Genomic DNA, 22,999 nt, shown 5'->3' with positions numbered 1-22,999 from the left:
ACTTCCATGAAGTACCCCATTGTGTACTTGACTTGAATGTTTACCTTTTTTTGCAATGATGAAGAAGGCTGCAAGATATTCTCTCTCTCCTCTCCAAGGGCTTAAAAACTTGAGCAACTGTGACTGATTTAACAGTTTTCATTAATTTCTACAATCTCTGCTTTTTTTTGTTGAGAAGATAACGTTTTCCAAGGCACATCATTAAAAGATATTCCATAAACACTATCCATCCAGCATTCAAACAAAATGTTACCGAGTCGTCAGCTGCTCAAAGCCATTATAAGTTTGTGCTATGTACGTTTTTCAATGACGCCAATGAATAATTGTAATCTCATATCTGGCCCTGAATCCATTCGGTCTGTCACCTTTCTGCTGGGAGGTTCTGTGCAAGAGAATAACTTTATGCCATTAATATGGTTTGCTAGGTTGTTCATCTTACCAACAAACTGAAAAAGGACATTTCTGATACAGTCATGTACAAATCATTTGACATTAATGTAAACTCTTGATGAAAAACAGCTTTTTCCAGAAAGTCATTTTTTTTCTTTTTTGTTGTCCTCCTGCAGTGTATATGGAGAGAGTGCAGATAGGAGGTCACCAAAAAAATGCACCACAGAGTAAAAAGTTAAACCACCTGCTGGTCTTTAAAACCCTGTCCGCCCACCCTCCCTCCGAAAGCACAAGATGGTAATATTGCTGTGTCTCAAGAGGTCCTCTGGTCAATGGGTAACACTATTTTTGGGACGGACCACTGGGAAAGCGGAGGATTACACCTTTAAGCTGCCATTGATTGGATTATTCTTTTATCGCTCCTATCCCAGTGGCTCCATTGAACAAACACATAGTCAACGTACAATAATAGTAAAATGACAAACAAAAAAAATAAGAAAAGATCAACACGCTTCAAGCCCAGAAGTTTTGAACCCCATTGGTGACCATTCGGGGCGACTGGAAGCTGCCATGGGAGTTTACCAGTGTGTGGTTTCTTTTGCTTTTCTGTGACAGAGGTGACACTGGCAGACGATCGGGCGTCAAGAGGGTGGGGAGTGCCTGGACAGGGTGCACAACAACAACAACAACAGCGGCTGCTCAGTAGAGACCAAAGGGGCTTTTTTTTTTTTTAAAACAATGTATTTTATAATGAGATCTTCTCTTCAAGTGCCCCTTGCTCATGGAAGTGTTTTGGCATGGTACGAGTTGAAATCAAAGCTTTCAGCCCGCCAGAGACGAAGAAGAAGAGGGAGGATGCAATCAGGAGGAGAGGAGGGGAGTGTGACCTGAGTAGGGGCCGAGGGCGAGGAGGTGGGAGGAAGAGAAGGAGGGAGGTCATAGGCTCAGCAAGGCACAGAATGACAGCAGGAGAGTCACCCAAGGGAGAGGGGCCAGTGTATCGGCTCCCCTGCCCCCACTCTCCCTTCAACAAGCCTGACCTCATGTCTGTCTGTCTCTCATATATTTTTATATATATATATATATATTTATTTATTGATAGATATACTCGCTTTTTTTGTCTTTTCATTACAAGAGGACATTTAGGAAAATATAATACAAAATGTAATACAAGAAATATAGACTAGACTGGCTAATATCACTTTTAGTGACGGGTAGCTTCTTTTGTATGCAAGTTTTTTTTGTGTTCATCAGTCTTTCTGTAATTTTTTTATTTTTTTTGGTCAGACCTGCCACGGTGGACTGGCCCTATTTTACATTTTTAAGTGTTGGGACACCAAGCTCTAAAGACCGCCAGAGACTGGGGCCTAATGATTATTAAATAGACAGAAGCGACTCCTCCGTCAATAGTTAAGTTAAAGACAAGTTACAGAAGAAATGTCATCTACATTGGAGAAATAAGTAGCAGAGAGAAAATAATATCATCATCTAGTTATAGAAATGAAACGTTTAACTGAATGTTATTAGTTTGCTAAGTTAGCTCAAATAACGGCCTCTACAGAGTACAAATCAGTAGAGCTGGCCCTTTTCTTTTTCTCCACATTTACAACTTTGACTTGCTAATCAGAACAAAAGAAACCAAATTTCCAGACACACACGAAAACTGCTTGAAAAAGTAACAAAGCTGTAGAGAAATGCAAATTCTGGTTGAATAGCCTAGTGAGCAAAGAGAAGACTCCATTAGTGAAAAGGGAGAACTGCCCCTTTTTCTGAAGGTCCGCCCTCCGAAAGCACCCACTGGCCATTTACAGGGTAAAAGGTAAAGGACAAAGTCTCCCTCCAAACCTCATGGTCCACCAGAATAATTTAAACACTCAGAGGAAGCACCTGCCTCGTATTTATTGCTACATCAATTCGCTACTGAGAAAGAATCACAAGAATTTAATCAATCTTCAAGTAATAGAGTTTTTAGTTATGAGGAAACTCCTTTTAAAAAAAATTGGCATAGTAGTCCATCCACACCATAGGGTGGTATAGTGTAGTGGTCAGTAGTGTGGAGTAGTGGTTAGGCAACCCAACCGGAGGGAGACGTGGGGGTTTGGACAGTAACTGTACATCTATATACATTATTTATTCTCTGCTACAGCTCTGTAACTTTTTCAGTTTGTCATTTGGTCATAAAGATGTGAAAAAGTCTGTTTTAGGTCAACGCAGCTTCAGAAGCACATCCTAAAAAGTGGAACAATTTAAGAAATTGGTTTGACGTTCTGAGAAAAAAAAAAGCTTCTTTGCTTCTTTGCCAAGAGTTAGATGAGAAGACCGATATCACGCCCCGACTTTTAAACTGCTAAATGTGAGGCCATCATGGCTTGAAACGGCTCGGCACGAAATACCCAAATAAATAGATTTCCTCAAACAATCAAAATATGTCTCAAATCATCATCATTTTTCAGCATTCAAATGTTTCAAGCAAAGTGCAAGACTTCTGCAATAGCTAATCTTATTGTGTAAAGGGAAGATGCTGTGTGATGTAAATAACTTTCAATGTTGCAAATATTGCAGAACAAACAGAAGTGCTTTACCTTTTACTTCGCAAAACTTGGTGCAAAGCCTCGTCTGCATATTATTATTGTCTCACAGAGAAGACATGAAGCTTTTGTTTTTGACCTCTCTTAAACTCGCTCGCTTGTTCTTCCTCTCTTACACACGCATACATACACACACACACAAACGCACACATCCTTATTAACAAGTCAAAGCTGTCCACCACACTACAGAAATCCCCATTAAAACCACAAACTCTGCTCTGCTCTCTACTTGCCTGAGGCAACACTAAGTAGGGGGTTGGGAGGGCAGTGGGAGGGCAGTGGGAGGGCAGGGCGCGTCTGAAGGGGAAAGTTCAGGCAGGATACAGTAGGGTGAGGTAGGGTCAGTGGTCGGGGGGGGGGGTCAGGGTCAGGAAGGCTTGAGTGGCATTTCAGCCCCATGTACTTCCTGGAGAGCTGGGCCGGGAAAGGAGGAACATGTTCAGGGTGTACCACCGCCGTGGACCGGTCTGATGTGGGTAGCGGGCGGCGTCGGTGATTGCAAATGGTCGGGAAGGTAAAAGTGACGGAAGAGAAGCGCGGCCGAGGAAGCTGGTTGGGAGATTGATGGCCGCGCGCTGTCTAACAGTGGTGCGGCTGCATTCTGTGGGAATGTGTGGCTGTGTAGCTGGTGTCGCTGGAGCTGCTCTGGAGGCTGTAGTGGTCCTCCTCCTCGCCGTCGCTGATGCTGTCCACGCTGTCTGCCTCGACAGGAGTGAACTCCATGCCCTCGATGTCCACCTCTGCACACAAAAAAAAAGAAAATACACTTGGTTATTTTTGGCGTTGTTCACAAACAAGAAGTGAGGGCAAACTGTTTATTTCCACCCAACTGTGGGTTTATTTATTAGGGAGCCTGCAGCGCCTGTGGATTAAACCCAGATTTAGGCAGCCGTTAAACTGAGCAAACAGGCAGATCTTTGTGCTCCCACAGCTAATCCCCGTTCATTGATGAAGAACTGCACGTGTGTTACCTCAACCAGGATTAATAAACTAACAGTCCAAACTAAGCATTTTAGGAGAGTCTGTGACACTGGTGAGCAGCAGATTGCACCTTTAAACTCGGGTTCATGCTTGAAAAGAACATACGAAAATGAAAACGTGTTTTTAGCTGTTCTGTACGACCCTTAAAGAGAGGGGTAACTCGATAAATCGTTTTAATATGGGGATGACGGCACACCTTTTCAAACAGTCTCTCCTGGAAGGCATTCATTCATAGGGTTGCACCCGTTGTAAACATACAGCGACAAATAGCTCTGCGCACTTGGCCAGTCTCTTCAGAAGTGGGCATGATTGCCAGGCGGTCAGTTACAAAAATGTTTTAACGCTGTCACCCCCTAATTCAACTTCTATTGAAGTATACTTGTCTGCCCCTCACTTCACCTTTACACCTCTGATGGGAGAATTCAAATGACCAGAACAAATGATTGTCCAGATTTGGGACTAAGAAGGTTTTGTAGTGACTTTAACCAGCTTGTAGTGCTGCTGGTTAAAACCGCCGTACCTTGCTCAGAGTCGGTGGAGATGGTGGAGCCCATGCTGTCGGTACGGATGCGCTCAACGGATCCGGACACAGAAAGTTGCTCCAGGCGGCGTTTGAGGTAGCGGTGCTCTCTCTGCAGCTGTTCCTTTGTGTTCAAAGCTTTTTTGTCCTGCTCCTCCAGCTTCTGCAGAGACACAATACATGCCAAGAATCAATGATGATGCAAATATCTCCATCTTTACGCTCTCGCTCTTATTTATTTTATTTTATTATTTTATTTTATTTTTTATTTTATACCCGGATACTTATTTTAATTAACATTTTTTTGTCATACCATCCAAATAATTCCTGAAAGATCACTGCATTAAATTTCTTTTTCCGGACCATTTTTTCTTTCCCTTGTAACATGTTTTGCGCTACCTTGACATAGGAAAACGTATTGTGAAGGAACACAAAAGTAGTTGGAAAAATAAATGTCACTGTGACCTTTTGTCCATGTATGACTATGATGACGGGCATTAAGAATAACTATATATAAATAGTCAATGTTCTCGCTGATGGACTCAATGACTTGGTCACACCTGCCATGGTGGACTTTTTCATTCTTTTGTTCTGTTGCTCAAGCAAACGCTTCAGTAAAAGATAACTTCCAATTGTGATATTTGAATAGTTATTATTGATATTGAATACAGTGCATCTAAGCAAGAATATGTATTCATGCCATATTATACAGAGGCTGTAACTGATCACTTAAAAATCTCCTGCCAATCAAACCTCTGCCAAAGTTACAAAGGGGCAAATTTAACAACAACAATAAGCAAGTGGCTGAATGACTGCGTGAGGTCTGTAGGTTAGAAAGTAAAAATAAAAAAACTCTTGTCAACGTTTGACTCAACCTGGGTTTAGATTGTGCACTTATTTGCATGTGAATGTTTTCGGTGGTGAATTAAAGCGAAGCCGAATGCATGTGGCACCTCGTGGTATGAGAAGACAACACAGAGAGGACAGGACATGCTCGATAAACAGGAAATGAAGGGTTAAAACTCGCCACGTCTGGATTTTTTACCAACCACAGTGTTGCTGCTTGTAAACAGCAAGAGCGGTGCAGCGTGTCCTGAACTGTACTTAGATGAACACCTCATCCTCTGCATGGCAGCAGTAAGAATCAAATGATAGTCTGCCAGCATTTATGTATTTTTAAGACCTTCTCGGTCACTGCTCCTGCTGCATTCTCATTTTTTTTTAAGTATCTTGCATGCAACGGTTAATGAACTATGGAGGAGGGGGTTGGCCTTAAACAAACCTAACATCCAATTATGTGCTTTCACATATCTAAAGATCAGCCACCAAATGTCCCATATCTTCCACTTTGCTGACTAACTAGTTTTCCTTTTAGTCCTGGGAGCATTTATTTCACTTGCAGTCTCTGAACTGCTCTGATTGAAAGTTACAATATAACACCTAAAAAATGGGGTGGAGGAAAACCAAACAGCTCAAAGACGAGTAGTGGTGCGTGAGCTGGGAGCTCAACAGCATGACAAACTGGAGTTTTCGAAGAAAGTTTTAACTAGTTTTAAGAGAGTGCTGCAACTCTCACTCTTTCAACTATTTTTATGAATTAATTGTTTAGTCTAAAAATGTCTGAAAATATAGATTTAATAAAGATTACATTTGCAATGTTAGAAACACATAGTGGAACCAGCAAACTATTTTTAAAAAGTATCATTATGACATGTCCCGAGCTTCATTATTTTAGTTTTTATTTGTTTTTTAATACCTTGATGTGCATCTTGGCCCTTTTCAGCAAGCTCAGTGTGGTGTGTCTTGTGCTGTCTGGACCCAAAGGCACCAGCTTCTTCAACTGCTCCAAGTACAGCCGAAGTTTGGCACGTCTGCAAACACACAAGCACAGGGCGAGTCAGCAGGCAGCCACCTACCACACAAACACACTGACGAGCGTATACACGTGTCCCTGAAGGGCAGAAACAAATACTGTTCCTCCCACACGGTGACTGTCATGTCCTTCTCTTGTGCTGGGAAACGTACTAAAGCAATGACTGAATACTACATGATCGGTTTCAGTTGGGACTTTGGGGATTGACCGCGGGACGCTGCATGTTCAAAGGGTCGAGGGAGTGCACAGTCTCGCTCCTTACACATGTTCAAAGCTCGCAGAGGCTCAAACAAGCCAATTTAAATCCCTGTGAGGAATCACATCCTCCCAGCATGAGAGAGGAAATGTCACATATTGTTAGTTACAAAATACTTTTTTTTATATCATATCGCACAGCCAGAGTTCATGCAAGTACCTCAACATTTACATGTTTCCTCGTCAACAAGAGCTGTTTTCACATGACACACATTCAAAGAGCCAAACTAGGCCTTAGCTTCCGAGACTTTCCTGTTTTTAGCTCAATGTATATTATACTTATCCATCCCTGTTGGGGTTTGCCTGCCTGTGTGACTAAATGTGGTTGCTTCAATTTGGTGGTGTATTCACAAAAACAACTTTGCATTGCACTCCGTGAGACTTTTGCAGACTGTTGTTGCTGACCTCAATATCACCGCAGACTGTCTCGTGATGTGACCTTTGTCCGTCTATGCTGTGCATTTTGATTTTTTTTCCAAACCGTGTGTTTGACGGGTCCACCAAATGGACCCTGCAGAACCCTAGAGCCGTGGGAGAGACCTTAGGCCCACAGTCACCGAGAGCAAAAGTCCTTATTGACCAAAGTGAAGGCCATGAGAAGTATCTCATCTGTTCTGATCGGTTGAACTCAAGACACAAACCGTGGCCCCGGAAAACCCTGCATCCCCTGCTAAAGCCCTGCAGGCCAACCACCCTGGATCTACAAGTAAACAGCTCACTGAATGCAGCATTTGGATGCTTAATTCAAAGGTATTGACTACAAGGCAGAGATAATGTCTGTGTGGATATTGACTGACTTTGTGCGGATATTGTATATATATTTTTTTTTTTCAAAGGATGGCTTTTATTCACAATCAATATATTTTTGTTTTAATCAGCAGATTACCTTCCATGTCTGTCCAAATGTTCCTCATAAAGGCCTTTCAATCCTCTATTAGTCATGCTAGTCCATGAACCGTTTCTTTGTTCTGTTCTAGCCTTCCCCCCTTTTCTCTCGTTCCTTTGGCTAACTGTCTGAACGGTAAACACACTCCAACAATACAAGGTCTCTGCTGGCCAATACTTCAACCACAATAAACCTAATCAGAGAAATTAAGCTCTCTCGGGCTGCAGAGCCGAGCACACAGGAGAACACACACCACACACACACAGTCTTTCCCCATTTTTTCTTTTTTCTTTTTCTTTCAGGAAGGGCGTCGCCTGTGTTTTTCACATAATGTAAGACCCTCTTACGAGCCTCATCGGTTTCATTTAGAGGTCAGCCAGAGGCGGCCTGTGGGCAACAAGAGAGTCTTGGGGGCTAAACTGAATAATCCAAAGTCATAAACGATAGTTGCATTTATTTTTTAGGGATTGGATCGTAGCTTAAAAAAAAAAGAAAGCACTTGATTTAAATATATTAAAAGGGGATTAGCGAAGTACCCTTTAAACCAGCTCTACCTCTATACAGGTGCATACAGGCGTTTTCCCCCAAAAGAGCGTGTGAAAGTGCTCTCGTTCTTTTATTTCCTTCTCTCCCTGGGGCAGGCCCGATCCCCTGAACCCCTCCACCCCTCTGCTCCACCCTGCCAACACTAACACACCCTCATCCCACTGGAAAACAAGTGTCTTCTTAGGACAGGGGCGGGGGCCCACCTTCAACCTGCCCCAGTTGAGCCACATGAAGCAGTTGGACTGCAGCCAGGGGAAGCAGGCAGGAAGGAGCTGGGGGTCTGCGGGGGGGAGTGTTTTTGCAAGGGAACAGGGTCCGAGCTAGTGGCTGACTTTCTCCTGGGTTGAAAAAAAAGGCTCTTTGAGAGCAGTGTGCTCAGCTGCACCAGGCAGCGCTCCACACACTTCATCCAAAGGGTAACTTGAGCCAACGGGCCACCATCTTGCACCCCACTCCTCTCCCTCTCTTGTGATGAAAAACAAAAACAAGGCGTTCCCTGAATGCTCTGCCTGGCTCCCCACCTCCCCCCCAAGGAAAAGCTATTTTTACTGAAAACATTCATCACAGGCCCCACCTGTTGGCTCACGACATATTTTACCTGGCATGCAGATGTAGAAAAATGTGCACCACCTGAATGTGTGGAGATTTTTCTGGTCAAACTGGGAACGATTCAAACTATGTCTTTAAAAGATGCACTAACTGGTAATGAGACATAGGACTATTTTCCCTATGTTATGATGTTTTTGTATGTTACAATTGTAACAAAATACCACTTCTGTCCATACAGCCACACTGTAGCTTTAATAGTCTTTAGCTGTGCACTAATTGCTACGCGTCTCCTTTCTATTTCGGTCTTAATTGTGACTTCGTAAAAAAAGCTTTATGTTTCTGAAGCATATCAATAAGACCAGACCTGGTTCAGTGTGTGCGTGACAGCTCTGACCAAGATGAACAGGTTCCCCTGCTGAGAGAAACACTCGCTATTTTTCTTCAAGAGCCCACAGCTGATTTGGAGCGGCTTTGGGACCCTCCCGTACTCACATTTGTTATTCCTAACCCAAGCCCCGGTCACGCTATGTTTATCAGATTACCTCAAACAGCCATGCAAAGTGTGGCACCAGATGAATGCGAATGTTGTGTTCATGAAGGAGAGCAGACATTTCGCACAGCCTGGCTCCACGTGGTACTAAATCACATCAAATGTTCCAATTTGTCTGGCTGGAAAATAAGGCGGCCTTTGATATATTCAGTTATGAATAGTGTCACAATGTGAGACTATTGATGTGGTGTCATATCAGAGGGTTTGTACTCGTGTGTGTCAACAAGTTCAAACATAGTGTGAAAGTCAGGGTTTCAAAGTCCAATGGACACTCTTATTTAGAAGTGTCATTATAGCAAAGGAATAAATGATACTGTGCATTATTACGGTGTAACAGAAGCCTTTTAGCTCTGAAAAGCTTTCGGGACTTTGCTAAAAATGAAAAGATCTGTAATTTCTTTGCAGCTGAAGATTTAATAGTAAGTCACGTCTGCAGGGAAATGACCACCTAACCGTTCTCACGTGCTGATAACCACGGGATGAGTTCTGTCTGATCTCTGGCCTTCCCTCACCTCCTCTTTCCTTTCCATCCAGAGGCTTAGTGCCAAAACAAAGCAAAGGCAGAGGAGGAAAAAAAAGGAGTGCTTGCTCAGAAAGCTGCACGCTGCTCAAAGCTGGAACAAGCTATTGAAACAGTTTACCGAATATTGACCATGCTTTTCTCACAGATCTGTTCACACATGCTCCCTTTTGACTTTTCTGCTGAATTCAGAAGGGAGCAGTGTATCTGCAGCGGCCTGTTTTTATGTCTGATGGATGCATTATGAAGGATATTTATGTATGCTGCACTAAAGAAAAGAAGTGTCACAGTGCCCACACACAGATGGTTCTCAGACACAGTCCTGGTGACCTCAGTGTCCCAGGACCGTCCATGGCTCTGGGTCTGGAGATCAATCGGTCCATCTAGGAGCTGCAGGGCCTGAGAAGGCACACCAGTGCAAACAACGGGCCTTCACCCCTCACTCACTGCACTGTTTAATGAGCTCGCTGAAGCCCAGCGCATTCCTCAACCCAAACGCACAGGACCGAGTGGCTTGTCTGGCAAGGAGCCAAACCCCGCTTAGCTAAGGTCAAAGGTCACCAGAATCACCACTGCAATGGTTCCTCTCACTGCCAGAGCTGACTCGGTGTGTTCCCTGTTGGGTTTAAAGTAAAGAAAATGCGATACCAGGCCTCTGGTGTTTTGACTTGAGCCCACAAGACACCAGCATGGAAAATTCCCTGCGTCGTCTGCTTATCTAGTCTGCACAGTAATGCAATCATTTCATCTCAAAATGCAATGTATACATGTGACATCTCCAACATGAAGTGGATCTAAACTGTGTTTTCAAAGGCTTTAATAATGAATTAAGATCCTAACAATGTATGTTCATAGTTTTGTCTGTTTAATTTAACCTTTTTGAGTAGGATACAAAAAAATACCCCAAAACTTTACAAATGTTATGCATTGGGCCCCTTTGTTTACAGCGGGGCTCTGTTATGTGGGGTCAAAGTGGGGCAGCGTTGGATGACTATTGTTGCCGTGGTGGAATTTGGGGTTGCCAGTGAAGTGGCTGTACATCTGGCTGACAGGTTCTTGGGGAGTACGAGGCCAGATGGAGGGATTCTTGAGATGATGAGGGACCCTACTCAAGGTCTCGGCCGACAAACCTTTTAGAGGCCCGTCATCAGTCTCCCTGCCCCCGTCCAGCCCTGCCTTGAACACAATTTTATTTAAAAGAGATTGGGCGTCAGCGAGACCAGAGACACATAGGGAGACACAAGAGGCTTTGAACACCCTGATATAAAATGTCAGTCGTCTGGTTCAAGCTCTATTTGTTTTACTTGTTTACTTCACTACTTTTGGCCTCGCACTGAAGAAAGAGCTCAGCATGCTTTACTGGCGATTAAACAACAGGAAACTGCAGAATTAGGAAGAATGTTGTTCACGCGCTGTCGTAGTATTTCCACAAAACTGAAATATCCACTGGGCGTGCTCGGGAATGCCTTTTAATTACATTAATTTGACTTTTTTCGTGTACTGAAACAATCCCCCTGTGGGAGCATGGATCATTCCAAAATCCCTTCCTCAGCACACCCAGCCCGCACTGGTGTTAACAGAAAAACAGATGTCAAACTGAGTTTGAAGAGGTAGGGCGTGTGAGCAAACGGAGAGAGGGGTCGAATTAAAGAACGAGTTCCCCCGTGCATTTCTGAATCATATCAACACAATGTCAAATGACAGACCTGGACATTAATTTCCTTCCGCTGCGTGCATCTCCAAATGTTGGACGAACTCGCAGAGACAAGTTCAGCAAGTTCAATAAACACATTCCCCTGACGCGGATCGAGTTCTGGTTTTATAATGAACCCTCGTCAATGATCAACACAGCGAGATCTTGTGGCACGAGGGACGATTCCAGCGTCCGTGTTTACGGTAAAAGTTTGTCTGTTTACGTCTGTAAGGCGGTTGTAGAACAGTGGGGCGGGGTCCTGTTTGAGGGTCTGGGCCCGACTAAAAGGCCACAAGATAAGTGAGATAATAAACAGAAAAGAAGACACAATGTGGCTTATTTAAAATATATTGGAACTTTTTCAAATAAAGCAAGAGGAGGTCACAATGCAAGGAGTCCCTTTTGGGAGTCACAAAAAGGCTTACACGCTGCTGCTGTTGTTGAACGTAACAGAGCCAAACTAGAGAGAATAAAGGAGAGTAGAAAACAGATAGATGAACAACCGACCGCCTGCAGCCCTAATCCACTCTATCAATGCATCAATCAAACAAATATTCGCTTGTGACTCCCTGCTTGCCAAAAAAAACAAGCGGCACCCAATGCGGCTGCAGAGCATTCTAGTAATACTCGGCCTGCAAGTTTTGTGACCCCCCCCCCGCCTAAATCGACTTTGTTACTTAACTACATTCCAGCACATGTGTGCACACTCTGCTGACCTGAATTCCAGGCCGCCTGCTCGACACACAAAGCAGCCCACATCCTACGCTGCCTCCCGTTCCTCTCTCCGGCAACGCTCGAGAATGTCTCGGTCTCCCCTCTTCCTCAGGCTGACAAGGGCCTGGGACCAAAACACGAATAGTTCAGTCAACACACTCTCCTCCTTTTCACATCTTTCTTTAATTGTTTTTTGTTCTTTTTGCCCTTGAAACACCAAAGCTGTGCCTGCACCTCGTTAAAGTGCACCCTTCACCGTTGGCTTTTATGAGCATCAGCTGCTTTTTTGCGGCAGTGAAGCAAGTTTACTGACACAGAAACGATGCGCTCCCGGCAGCAACGACACCCCGAGAGGGAGCGGGGACGTTCTCACCTTAATGTCGGTCTACAACGTTCACGTTCGCAGACACACATTTCTGTGACAGGGTACAAAAAGCCTGTGCAGGTCATCACACAATGGTCAACAGAGAGTAAACAGTACGTGCAGCCGGGCTCGGCCTGACAAAGCGCCTCAACGCCCGATGACCTCAGGGTGGAGAAATTCCACATGTGACCTCTGCTGCTGACCTACAACTGAAGCTTGTTTCTGATTCTTTGTCCCAGCCTCACAACAGTAGCAACCAAACAGCTCTGTCCTCTTACTTCAGTAAATGTAGAACAATTTGGACAAACCCAGTCTGTCGTAAAGGTTGGGCAATATGACGAAATGCATCTAGAGGGGAAAGAAATGTGTCAACCGTCTGAGATTTGCCTTAAAGTTTATAGATATCGCTTCAATATATCTGGCTGTATTTCTCTATAGTAGGACTACTTTGTATTGTGATGGAATCAATAATTCAAACTGATAACATTGTGTAACATTTTTGTTATTTTTTATTCAACAGGTTAGCGAGACAGACATTCCCATCTGGTTATTTTATCTACAAAAATATATCTATTTCACAAAATGCACGTATTTAAAACTGAAACGATTAGACACAAAATCTAAATCTTTAAAATCTTAAATCTCGCCAGATGTTCCCTTGCCTTGAGATATTTTGATAGACAATTTCTCACACTACAGGCAAAACAAATAATCATTTAATAATCAGCAGACTAGATCAATAGTGACAATCATTGTTCGTTTCAGTCCTTCATATATTTAAATCGTAATATAAAATTAGAAAGATAGATATACTTTATTTATCCCCAGGGGGAAATTTGTTTGTAGCAGAAGCAAACAAGGTTACAGAGTACACATACAAATATTAAGTATGAAAAATGCTCAATATATACAATAAAATAAAATAGCAGAACATAATAAATTAAAGAAAATTAAATAATAAAGAAAATGCAACGTATATAAAGTATATACAGTGAAATAGAATAGGTATTAAATTAACTAACTAAACTAACTAAATTGATATTGATTCAATTAAAGGAGGATCTGGCCAGAGTTGATTTATTATACATATACCTTGATAGAGAAATGGCACACTTAGAGTACACGTCAGCTCAACAGTCATGTTGAATACACGTGTTGCTGCAAATTCCTACGCGGTCAATGTGTGCCTTAATGATTAGACTACATACAGTACATCAGTCATTACTCTGGATTATGAGCGGCACGCAGACCAACTGTCTCCAGGTTGCCGCACTCACGTGAGGAATGTAACTGACAGTGTGACATTTGAGGAAGTTAAGTCCAAAAGCCACATGCAATCATGAGTATGTGAATTACACACAAAATAAGGAATAAAGTGTCCCACTTTGTTTATGTAGCAGCCTTTTACATTTAAAATATTTTTTTAAAGGCAGAATGTTAACATATCATGACCCTAACTTTAACTGTATTCACAACGTGTCTGCTGCAATCCACATTAAAATGCAGATTAACAGGCCTAACAAAAGCCTGCCATCTTCCACATAAACTCACGGCCACAAAAGAAGAGAAGCGGGCACAGATGAGTTTTGTCAGGAGGGCTAGTAAAGACTGATTAAGGCCCACTGTGAGAAGGCTGCCTCAGGTTTCTGCTGATTCAAACACTTTTAGAAGTGAAAAAGGCGAGCCAGGATGAGGAGGAGAAAAAAAACATAACAGAAAAACCAGATGTGGAGAAGGAGACAAAGAGGAAAAGGCAAGGTGGTGAAGGAACAGGGCTGTGGGACGGCTCTCCCTCCCACCGACACACCGCCATAACTCAAACGGCTCAGTGAGGTGCTGCCCAGGCGTGTGTGCGCGCGCACACACACACACACACACACACAGACAGGAGCTTCACTCGAGGGGAAAGAGTTTCTCAAAGCCAAATAAGTCATTCATCACAGCTGGGAGTAGAAGACACCGGGAGAGTCAATTTAATTAGAGAGAAGATTAGACCATGACAAACTGAAGGACTGCTCCTGTATCCATGAAGTGCATGTTAATTTACAGTTTAATAGGTGCCACACAGTTGCTGTACATTAGCTCAGTGTGATATACTCTAAGAGAATACTGTTGAAATCAATCTGTAAACATTTCACTCGGAGGGATCTCAGAAATGAAAGCACCTGACAGCCACGGACGGTGTCTTTGTCTGGAATGGTAAAAATAGAGATGTAAATCCTTTTTTCAATTGGGGGAAGCAGCACAAACATACCAGACATAACCACACCATAGCGGCATTACGTGGCTGCATTTCCTGTAAACAGGTGATGTGTGGGAAAACAAAACGTCTGTAGTTTCACAATTTGCTGCCGTTTCTAGAAAATGAAACTTGTGGCACGGACAAGTTATCAGAGGCGTCATCGAGAGCAGCTGAAGTCATAAATGGGAAGGAAGCAATGCCAGCGGAGACCAACCACACGGTAGTATTTCACAGAAATGTCAAGCCGAAAAAAGCAGCAGTCACCCTCGAGACGGTCTACACAAAGCTGTCACGGCTGCACTCCGGCTGCAGCAGATAAGCAGGTTGTGTCAGGACAGGCGACCCTGCGGGACGCAGCTGGCACCCGCCCAGACGTCTCACTCCGATAGCAGGACACAAATATATGCAGGGTGCCCCTTGAACGGCTGCCAAGGCAACAGCCAGTTTTGTGAGAGACACCTAGCGTGCATAAGATTGCTGAGCCAGTGGGCCTGCTGTCCACACAAAGTGGAACAAAAATGCAGTCAAAAACATATTTAAAAGTTGTCACACTGGACACCGACACGGGCCTAAAATAGACGGATGACTTAAAATATAGTCCAGAGTATTGAACCTCAAATAACCTTGATATCTGAGGTGCCGCACATTACTTACACTATTCACAAACCAAGTCGATGCCTCCGGTGTCAAAACCAGACGTTTATCGGCCACTTCGCCCACCACGAGAACATACAGTACAAGGATGGCTCTGTGCTGCACCGGCATGAAGGGAACACACCGACACATGACCAAACAAAGACACTGAGTCAGGGCTCAAGCCACAGGAGTGGCGTCTGAGGGCGTGAGGGAGGTCGTGCTTTTGGAAGCAATACTGGGATTGCTGCAGATTAAACAGGTCTGTATTTCTGAGCGGAGACTCCAACTGGTCCCACACATAGTAAACTGGTTGAACAGGACAGCGGCAGACCTGTGGTTTTCTTATGAATCAGAAACAGACACAGAAAGAGATCATGCAAGGACACACTGAACTGTTGAATCATTCCTTTGAGTAGCATACCAGTAGGGTTGGAACTGATGACACTTTGGCTTTCAATTACACTCCGATCCTTTTGGCCGATCGCTTGGTTGGAAGAAAACTCCAATATGTACATTCTGAGAGGACACGGTGATGCCTTCAAAGTGTTTGTTTAGTTGGGCCTATAGCCCAAAACCAACGATATTCAAAACCCTCCTATTTGAGCAGTTGAAACTAGTTTTTTGCCTGATACATCGGGTTTTTTTTTTCCATGAGTGCGAGAATTGTTGTAGTTTAATTGTCTGATCCGGTTGATAATCTCCGCACTACAGCTGGTTTATTGCACGGCATACACATTCACTGTAGATGACTGTGCTTATGCTTGACGCCACAGCTTCAACCTTTAACACCTGTATGTTGGGAGTAATGACCGTGTAATTTGAAGATGAGTCACGTTGCAAAGGATCACAATGATACCTCGTCACTGCTGGCCACGCCATTACAAATAAGTGGACGGAACTTTGTCCTCACAAACAAGTGTGAACGGAGGAAAAGATAATGGCAGGAAAGTACTTTTAGAATATAAGCTAATGCATCTTCTGTCATTAAGGAGTATTTAAACATCATTTATTTAAGCCCTTACATCAGAACTCACATGTTTTACCATTACAGTCAGGACATGATGTAAAAAAAAAAAACGTCTTTTTTTAGAAACTTGTACTCGTAGTGACGACAAGGGAAGTGAGTAAACTGATTATGAAATACTTTACCGTCACTGGCTTTTGTCAGTTTGACTGGTCACTCCATTGCTAACCAAACGCACCCTTCGTCGGTGTGACGTAACTGTTGTGTCGCAACACCTGCTTTGTGATCAGCCGAATGCTCAATTCCGTCCGTCAGGTCTGAGAGGAATATGTCTGAACTTGTTTCTCTACACTCTCTGCAAACATCCATTCCTCCCTCCCAGACATGTGACTGGCATACCCCAACCCCCTAGCATGGGTGACAGTGTGTCACGCACATGCAGCCCAGCACACCCTCAGCTTACATGCTGATAGTCAGCTGTTTTGTAAATCCTCTCTGGCAGGCAGTTTCTTTTTGTTGTAAGAATCAGGTTGGGATGACCTTGATGCAAAAAAAAAAAAAAGGACTACGAAAAAGTTTTGCTTCTTCCAGCAGCCATCTTCCCTAAAGCAGCTAGGCTTTGTTGTATCAAAAGGCGAGTGTTGCTTCCTGACAGGAAACCCCTTTGGATCTCTGAAGTCAAAACAGAGCAAAAACAGACGTCTGTGCCTTTAATGAACACTCATCACCGCGAGCTGAGCGCTGTACCCCGAAGGGAGGAAGAGAAAAAGGTGGAGTAAGATGCATGCTGGGGGTAGTCGAGCGGGATAACCGTGTGTGTGTGTGTCTGCGTGTGTGTGTGTGCGTGTGTGGGCCTCTAAATTTGGAGAAATGACAGGCGAGATCCAGATTCACCCCGCCTCCGTTCACAGTATCAGCCTGGGCAGGATTATCACATTACTGACAGGATTCCCTTTCCATACAAGGTAACGAGTTTCATCCGTGAAATGGAGACAGATCTAATCAACATGAAGTTGCACTTTGAAATGAGCATATTATCCATTTTCATACATGAGGAATTAATTGATTAAATCTCATTGTAGTTGACCTCTGATCCAATCTGGTGCCTTTGACTGAGGGGGAAATATTGACGTTTACCTGTTTGGTACGTGAGGAACTCAAGGGTTCTCAGCAAGAACATGCACACGCAACTCATACAAACGTGACGCAGAAGGTCAAAGAGTCTCAGAAGTGATCTTACCGGTGTTTCTCCAGCTCGTTGTGCGACGATCTGTGAAGACAAAAGAGACAGAGGCGTGTCAAAATGGGGCCAAAATACTACACAGTCAAATCAGTTAGGATGCCATGTCATGAATAATCCCAAAGTGAGAGGCGTGGTTACGAACAGTTTTTTATCTAAATGTAAATAAAAGCAAGCTGAATGGAAGAAATGCAGATCTGAGAAACATTCTTAGGAAAAATGTGTCAAGACATCAAAGAATGTTGTTGATTCCTTTCTGCTTTTGCTTTTCTGCCTGCATGTGGCTGTAGGGCTTTTGAATGGTTGAGTTGCTTTAAAATGAGGTTTTACCGAAGACATAGAAGTATTATATTTATTATAATAATAATACTCCAAAACAGGCCTCAAGCAAGCGACGAAAAGGCTTGATCACATATTCTGGAAATAGACATCCATGACAAGTGTGCAAAAATGGAGTTGAGTTTTTTAAATTCTTTTTCCATGTCTGTGTGACGTCTGTCAGAAAGCGTGCAGCAGAGAGCAGAAATGCTCCCAGAGAGAGAGAGAGACCCCTCCCTGCCCTGCTCTCACACGTATACAAACAGCATGCACGCACTGCTGTTGTTGCTGCACTCGGGCTGAAAAGCAGCGTGGACGCGGTATGAAAACACACTCAGGCGTCTGGAGGCCGAGACGCTGCAGAATTCCTCAGCGTGTGGGTTATTTCGAGGAGGGCCCCATGTGCAGCGAGGACATTGCAGTCCATCTGAAACAGGCCCCTCTGTTCATGAGGCCGTCATGGATACCAGGGCAATAAAAACAAAACAAAAACAGTGACAACAAAGGGCCAGACTGACAACCAGCCTTTTCAGATTTCCCCCTGTTTGAGAGCCCTTGTGCTCGTGAAGCAGTGGTTCCCACAGCTGTGGGAGGCCGAGGCAGCGACACTGCTCGCGCAATCGAAAAGGGGTTACAGTTGACCGTGCAAGTGCGATAATGTGGCGCCTGCCCAAAATCCTCCCAAAAGGAGGACAGGATGTTTCACTGCTGCTAATAATCTGATCCAAAAGGCCGACATCATGGAGGAAGTCGTGCTATTCAAACCTGTACAAATTGGGGAAATGTCCCAGACAAAGCACAGGGCATGACCAGGAAATAATACAGCAGCTTTCAGTGGAAGGGAATGCACACAGACCTGTAATTACAGCACGTTAACACACACACACTCACACACACACACACACACACACATCTATACATCTTATGTAAAGGATGGTGTGGCATGCAAAGGACTCTATGCTCCCATAGTATACACTTGACATTGATGATCAAAGGACTACATATTAGCTTTATACCACGTTTCTTTATCGGATGTAAAACTGCCAAAGCTCATCCTTGTGTAGTCACACATTCACAGGAAGGAATTCAAGAATGCAAAAGAAGTCACTCTTTATATTCTTTGGTATATCAAAAAGAAATCCAGGGATTTTAATCACTGTGTTTTCTGTCACACTCAATAATTGAGTGTGAGAAAAAACACAGTGATCTAACAGTCTGCAAGTAAAAAAGGAAACTCCACCAGGGTTTTTTCTTTCTGTGTGTGCAAATATAGACTCCCAACCATCCGCCGCCCCGCCCCCCCGCGCCATTACACCCCCCTCCACATATTCTAAATATTGCATCATTGCTAAACATGTGATTGGTTTCAATGTTGTCGATTTGGTCATGATATGAAACATAACTCCAGTTTTTGGTTCGACAAAGCAAAGCTTTGTGCTTTTTGACAAACAGCCAGCTACTGTTTCACTGAAAATAAGTTTAAACATGTTTTTACTTCACTCCCTCCTGCATCCTGTTGATGCTTACAAAAAACAGTCGGAGAGTATAAAGGGAATTGGGATAGTTGGCCCACAGTGCAGTCACAAGAAAAAGGAGGGAAAAGCAGGTCTGGTGCTTGAAGCTTGGTGGGCTGGTGTTTGTCACAGTGTCTCGGTGTCTGTTTCAGCCACACCCACCTGTCACAACCCAATACACACCCACACCAACACACACATAAACAAGTGTGTTACTATGTCTGAGACTGCGTCAACGGAATGTGGATGAGTCTGAATTCACATTCGTGACAAATATATAAATATTAATTTTAAATTTACAAAGCCGTACGCCTTAAAAGGGAGTGCAATTACTATTGTGATACCAGAGGTTCATATTCTGTACACACGATAATGTAACTCTTAGACTCACTACTAAGGAAACCAGGCACATTATGCTTCCCTAAACTAATATTAGCGGGAATGTTTTTTTTCCACCAGATCTTAATGTGTAAGTGTTCCTGGGAATAACAATGCACTGACAAGGGCACGCCGTGCAAAGGTTTCTGCAGAGTTTTACCACAAACATATTTACCACAAATGACCCTAACCTTTCCACTGTTGCACACTTGGCCAAAAAAACATGCAAAATGTTGTATGTATGCCTTGGATGTATAGGTCCCCAATTCATGGCCATAAATCAACAGAAATGTTATCAGCGACTACAGCTGATAGGATTAATCGATCAGGAACAAAATGAAGCATCAACTATTATAACTATTATGATAATTGATTAACTCAGATATGATAGTAAATGCAATATCTTTGGCTTTTGGATTGATCGTTGGAAAAAAAGCAGGGGTTACGTTTTGCATTTTTCACTCTTCCCTGATACTTTATAGGCAAAACTATTAACCAAGAAATATTTAGCAGATTAACCAATAATGAAAACAGTCTGGAATAGCAGCCCTGTTAGCAGCCTTCCTACTGCAGGCCTTTTAATTACATAGACACAATAGAGAATTACATTTTAACCTGCTGAAGTTGAAATGACCTTTAAACAGCTGTTTAATTAACTAAAAAGATAGCAAGATAGAACCGAAACTGAAACTTGAGTATATTCAACGTTATTCCGTGTGATTGTATGGCCTTGCAGCAAAGTCTCTATTGTGAATGGGATTGCATTGGGGGGTACCAGGGGTAAAACACTTTCCTTTAACGTCAGACACACACATACAAAACACACCAACCGCATGAAGAAGAAAAAAATGGCACAAGTGAAAAAGCACGATAGCCGTGCAGAAACGAAAGGTTACGTGCATGTCGGGTGTGTTTTCTCTCAGCACGGGGAGGGTGTGCGTGCGTGAGTGCGTGTGTGTGTGTGTGTGTATGGGGAAAAGAGAAAGAGAAAGAGTGGGAGCAGCGGAGTTGACAGTGTACGCGTGGCAGTGTTTATTGGAGAGACCAAAACAGAGAGCCCAGCCCAGCTCAGGCAGCAGCAGCAGAGGGAAGGCAGTGTGCATGAAAACAGCCAAACTATGTGTGGTGCGTGTGTGTGTGTGTGTTTCTATACGCAAACAAATACAAAAAGCAAGACTCATATTTACCGATTGTTCGGAGTTTTTCCGGAAATTGGCGAGGCTTTCGTTTTCTTACTGGAAAAGTCGTCCCTGTACGGTAAAACAGACGCGTACCCGTGTTCTGCCTCTATTGAGCAAACAAAACACACAGAATGTTAATTTGTTGTGGTGTCTGCAAGAATAAATAATCTGGAAAAAGATGTAAATGAGTCATTCGGGGGAAACATGAAATAGCTGTAGAGGCTGGTAGGGGAACACAACGTGATCGATCATCAATGTAATCGCTTCCAATATATCGATATCGTGCTGTACAGCCTTCAGCAAGGTGTATATTGTAAATTAATCAACGTTACGTGGCCATTTATGTGTATCTGTCATTATGATACTGGTTCATATTGTCAATGTCACTCTTGTTTACTCATTTCTGAAGAGAGAAAACACACCGCATTCGGAGCAGATACAACACGTGAGCTGCAGTAGACAAATTGCATACAGTTAATAAAACATGAGTGACTTTAAATAATAAAATATAGCTACTCTTTTCTAGCATACAGGCTACGAGGTCCAGTTTTCACCCACTGTCCCATTGTCTGTAGAGTGACATCATACCTGCACTGTGGCACGGCACGTTAAAACTTTACATCAGATAGCAGATTAAGCTAACTGCCGTCCTAATGCTCCATTCACAAAATAATCACGAGCCTCGAAATCCTGTCAGTTTGTCAGTTTAGCTTGAAATACCTCTGTCTCTTCTTTCCAAGTACTCTGCAGCCTCCAGCAGAATTAAAAGAGAATTAAGTTCCATCTTGTTGTTGTCTTGTTATAAAAATAGAAATGATCTTTTTACACAGATGTAGAAGTCATGAAATAATGGAATTGAAATTTAAAACTGTTTCGGGACGATGTTCGAGCGCTGCTATATTCAGTTCTGAGTCCTGGTGACTCCAAACTACAGTATCAACAGCACCTAACTAAAACTCAGGGAGGTGAGTGAACGCACGTTCGTCCAATTAGAAAAGCCTGTGGGTAGGTTCTCAAGGAATGTCTTAGCCTATGAGCAGTCTGCAAACGGGGAGGTAAGATTTGATTGGCTTGAGGGAAAATGTCATCAGGGACATACCCTAGCAACAGCCTGGGTTTCCCGCCCCCTCCACAGCTGATTGGTTTGACACGCAGAAGGCGGGCTCTGATTGGCTGGGATGAATTACGGGCGTATGTCATAGTTGAACTTGCGCTATTGATTTGGTGGCCAAGTTTAATAACTTCTCCAAAGTATGCGTTTGGATTTGGACCGTGAAGTACACTACATTAAACGGTCATATAGTCAATAAGGCTCTGTTGTACACATCAGCTATTTCCCATACGAGTGTGTGGCATGGCAAAATCACTCAAAGCTTTTGTGTGTTGTCTTCATTTCCTGTCCAAGTCATTATGAAAGCTCTGTATGAGGCTTCAGAAACTGAATTGGTTTATGACTCCTGAAGAAATAAAGTAACTGAGCTGCAGTGTTAACTGCATGTTGTTTTTGAGAGAACATGCAAAGTTAAATACACATTTTCCTTGAATAGTATAAATATTATCACCCTCTTTTAGAAAACAGTTTGAATAGAGGTAGCAGCATGGACATAGGCCTATTAACAGCCAGAGCCCGGACAAGCATGTGGTTTTGGTTTCAAGTCCTTAACTTCATCAAATGTAAGGCCATGTTCTGTCTGTAACAGATATATATATATAATATGGATATAACAGATATCTGTATAAGTAATGACTGATTCTTACAAGTAAATCTTGTTATGTTATTCCTGTGACACAGTTCGAGGTGTAGCAATTGGTTGACTGACAGAAAGTTAGTCAACCAATTTTTGTAATTAATTATTTGTTTATGTGAAGCGGAATAATATAATGTCAAATATTTTCTGGTTCCAGCCTCGAAATATAGTTAGTTGGTCCTACAAAACTATTTGAATAAGAAATTATGATGCCCCTTGATCACTATTTTCTGACGGTTCATCAAACAAACAGAGATTAATTGCTAATGAAAATGATAGTACGTTGTTGCTCTAGACACAATTGTGAAGCAGGTCTAATTTCTGAGCTGAATGTTTTGCACGTTGCCTT

General features: G+C 43.1%; 2 protein-coding genes across 4 annotated transcripts in view; one reads left to right on the top strand and one right to left on the bottom strand.

Annotated features, from left to right (window-relative positions):
• Positions 1-177: 177 nt before the first annotated feature.
• On the bottom strand, positions 178-21,909 carry mxd4 (MAX dimerization protein 4). 2 transcript variants are annotated; one of them, XM_034537139.1, is made up of 6 exons: positions 21,623-21,909; positions 20,909-21,008; positions 17,512-17,541; positions 6,236-6,350; positions 4,480-4,642; positions 178-3,718 (listed from the first exon to the last, which is right to left on the bottom strand). In XM_034537139.1, exons 1-6 carry the CDS (start codon positions 21,684-21,686, stop codon positions 3,558-3,560), a joined length of 633 nt encoding a protein of 210 aa, XP_034393030.1. In that variant the 5' UTR covers positions 21,687-21,909; the 3' UTR covers positions 178-3,557. The 2 variants fall into 2 exon arrangements, with proteins under 2 accessions (XP_034393030.1, XP_034393040.1); XM_034537149.1 differs by lacking the exons at positions 17,512-17,541; positions 20,909-21,008; positions 21,623-21,909 and adding an exon at positions 12,439-13,334.
• LOC117733454 (proline-, glutamic acid- and leucine-rich protein 1-like) overlaps positions 16,489-22,999 on the top strand; it is a 35,714-nt gene continuing 29,203 nt past the window's right edge. The window contains exon 1 of one of the 2 annotated variants that reach the window (XM_034537118.1): positions 16,489-17,041. In XM_034537118.1, coding sequence (XP_034393009.1) covers positions 16,985-17,041 — 57 coding nt within the window. In that variant the 5' untranslated portion in view covers positions 16,489-16,984. The remainder of the gene's footprint in view (positions 17,042-22,999) is intronic. The other variant, XM_034537128.1, reaches the window with a different exon arrangement.

Source organism: Cyclopterus lumpus, chromosome 1, assembly GCF_009769545.1.
Source record: "Cyclopterus lumpus isolate fCycLum1 chromosome 1, fCycLum1.pri, whole genome shotgun sequence".
In the NCBI taxonomy this organism is placed as follows: Eukaryota; Metazoa; Chordata; class Actinopteri; order Perciformes; family Cyclopteridae; genus Cyclopterus; species Cyclopterus lumpus.
The sequence above is the reverse complement of the archived record's forward strand: the minus strand, read 5'-3'. Positions and strand labels throughout refer to the sequence as shown.

Coding starts and splice junctions, on each gene's coding strand:
- mxd4 (XM_034537139.1), bottom strand. CDS start 21,686: ATGGAACTTAATTCTCTTTTAATTCTGCTGGAGGCTGCAGAGTACTTG. Junction 17,542..20,908: donor GGAAAAACTCCGAACAATCG/GTAAATATGAGT, acceptor TTGTCTTCACAG/ATCGTCGCACAACGAGCTGG. Junction 6,351..17,511: donor AACGAGCTGGAGAAACACCG/GTAAGATCACTT, acceptor GTGTGTTTGCAG/ACGTGCCAAACTTCGGCTGT.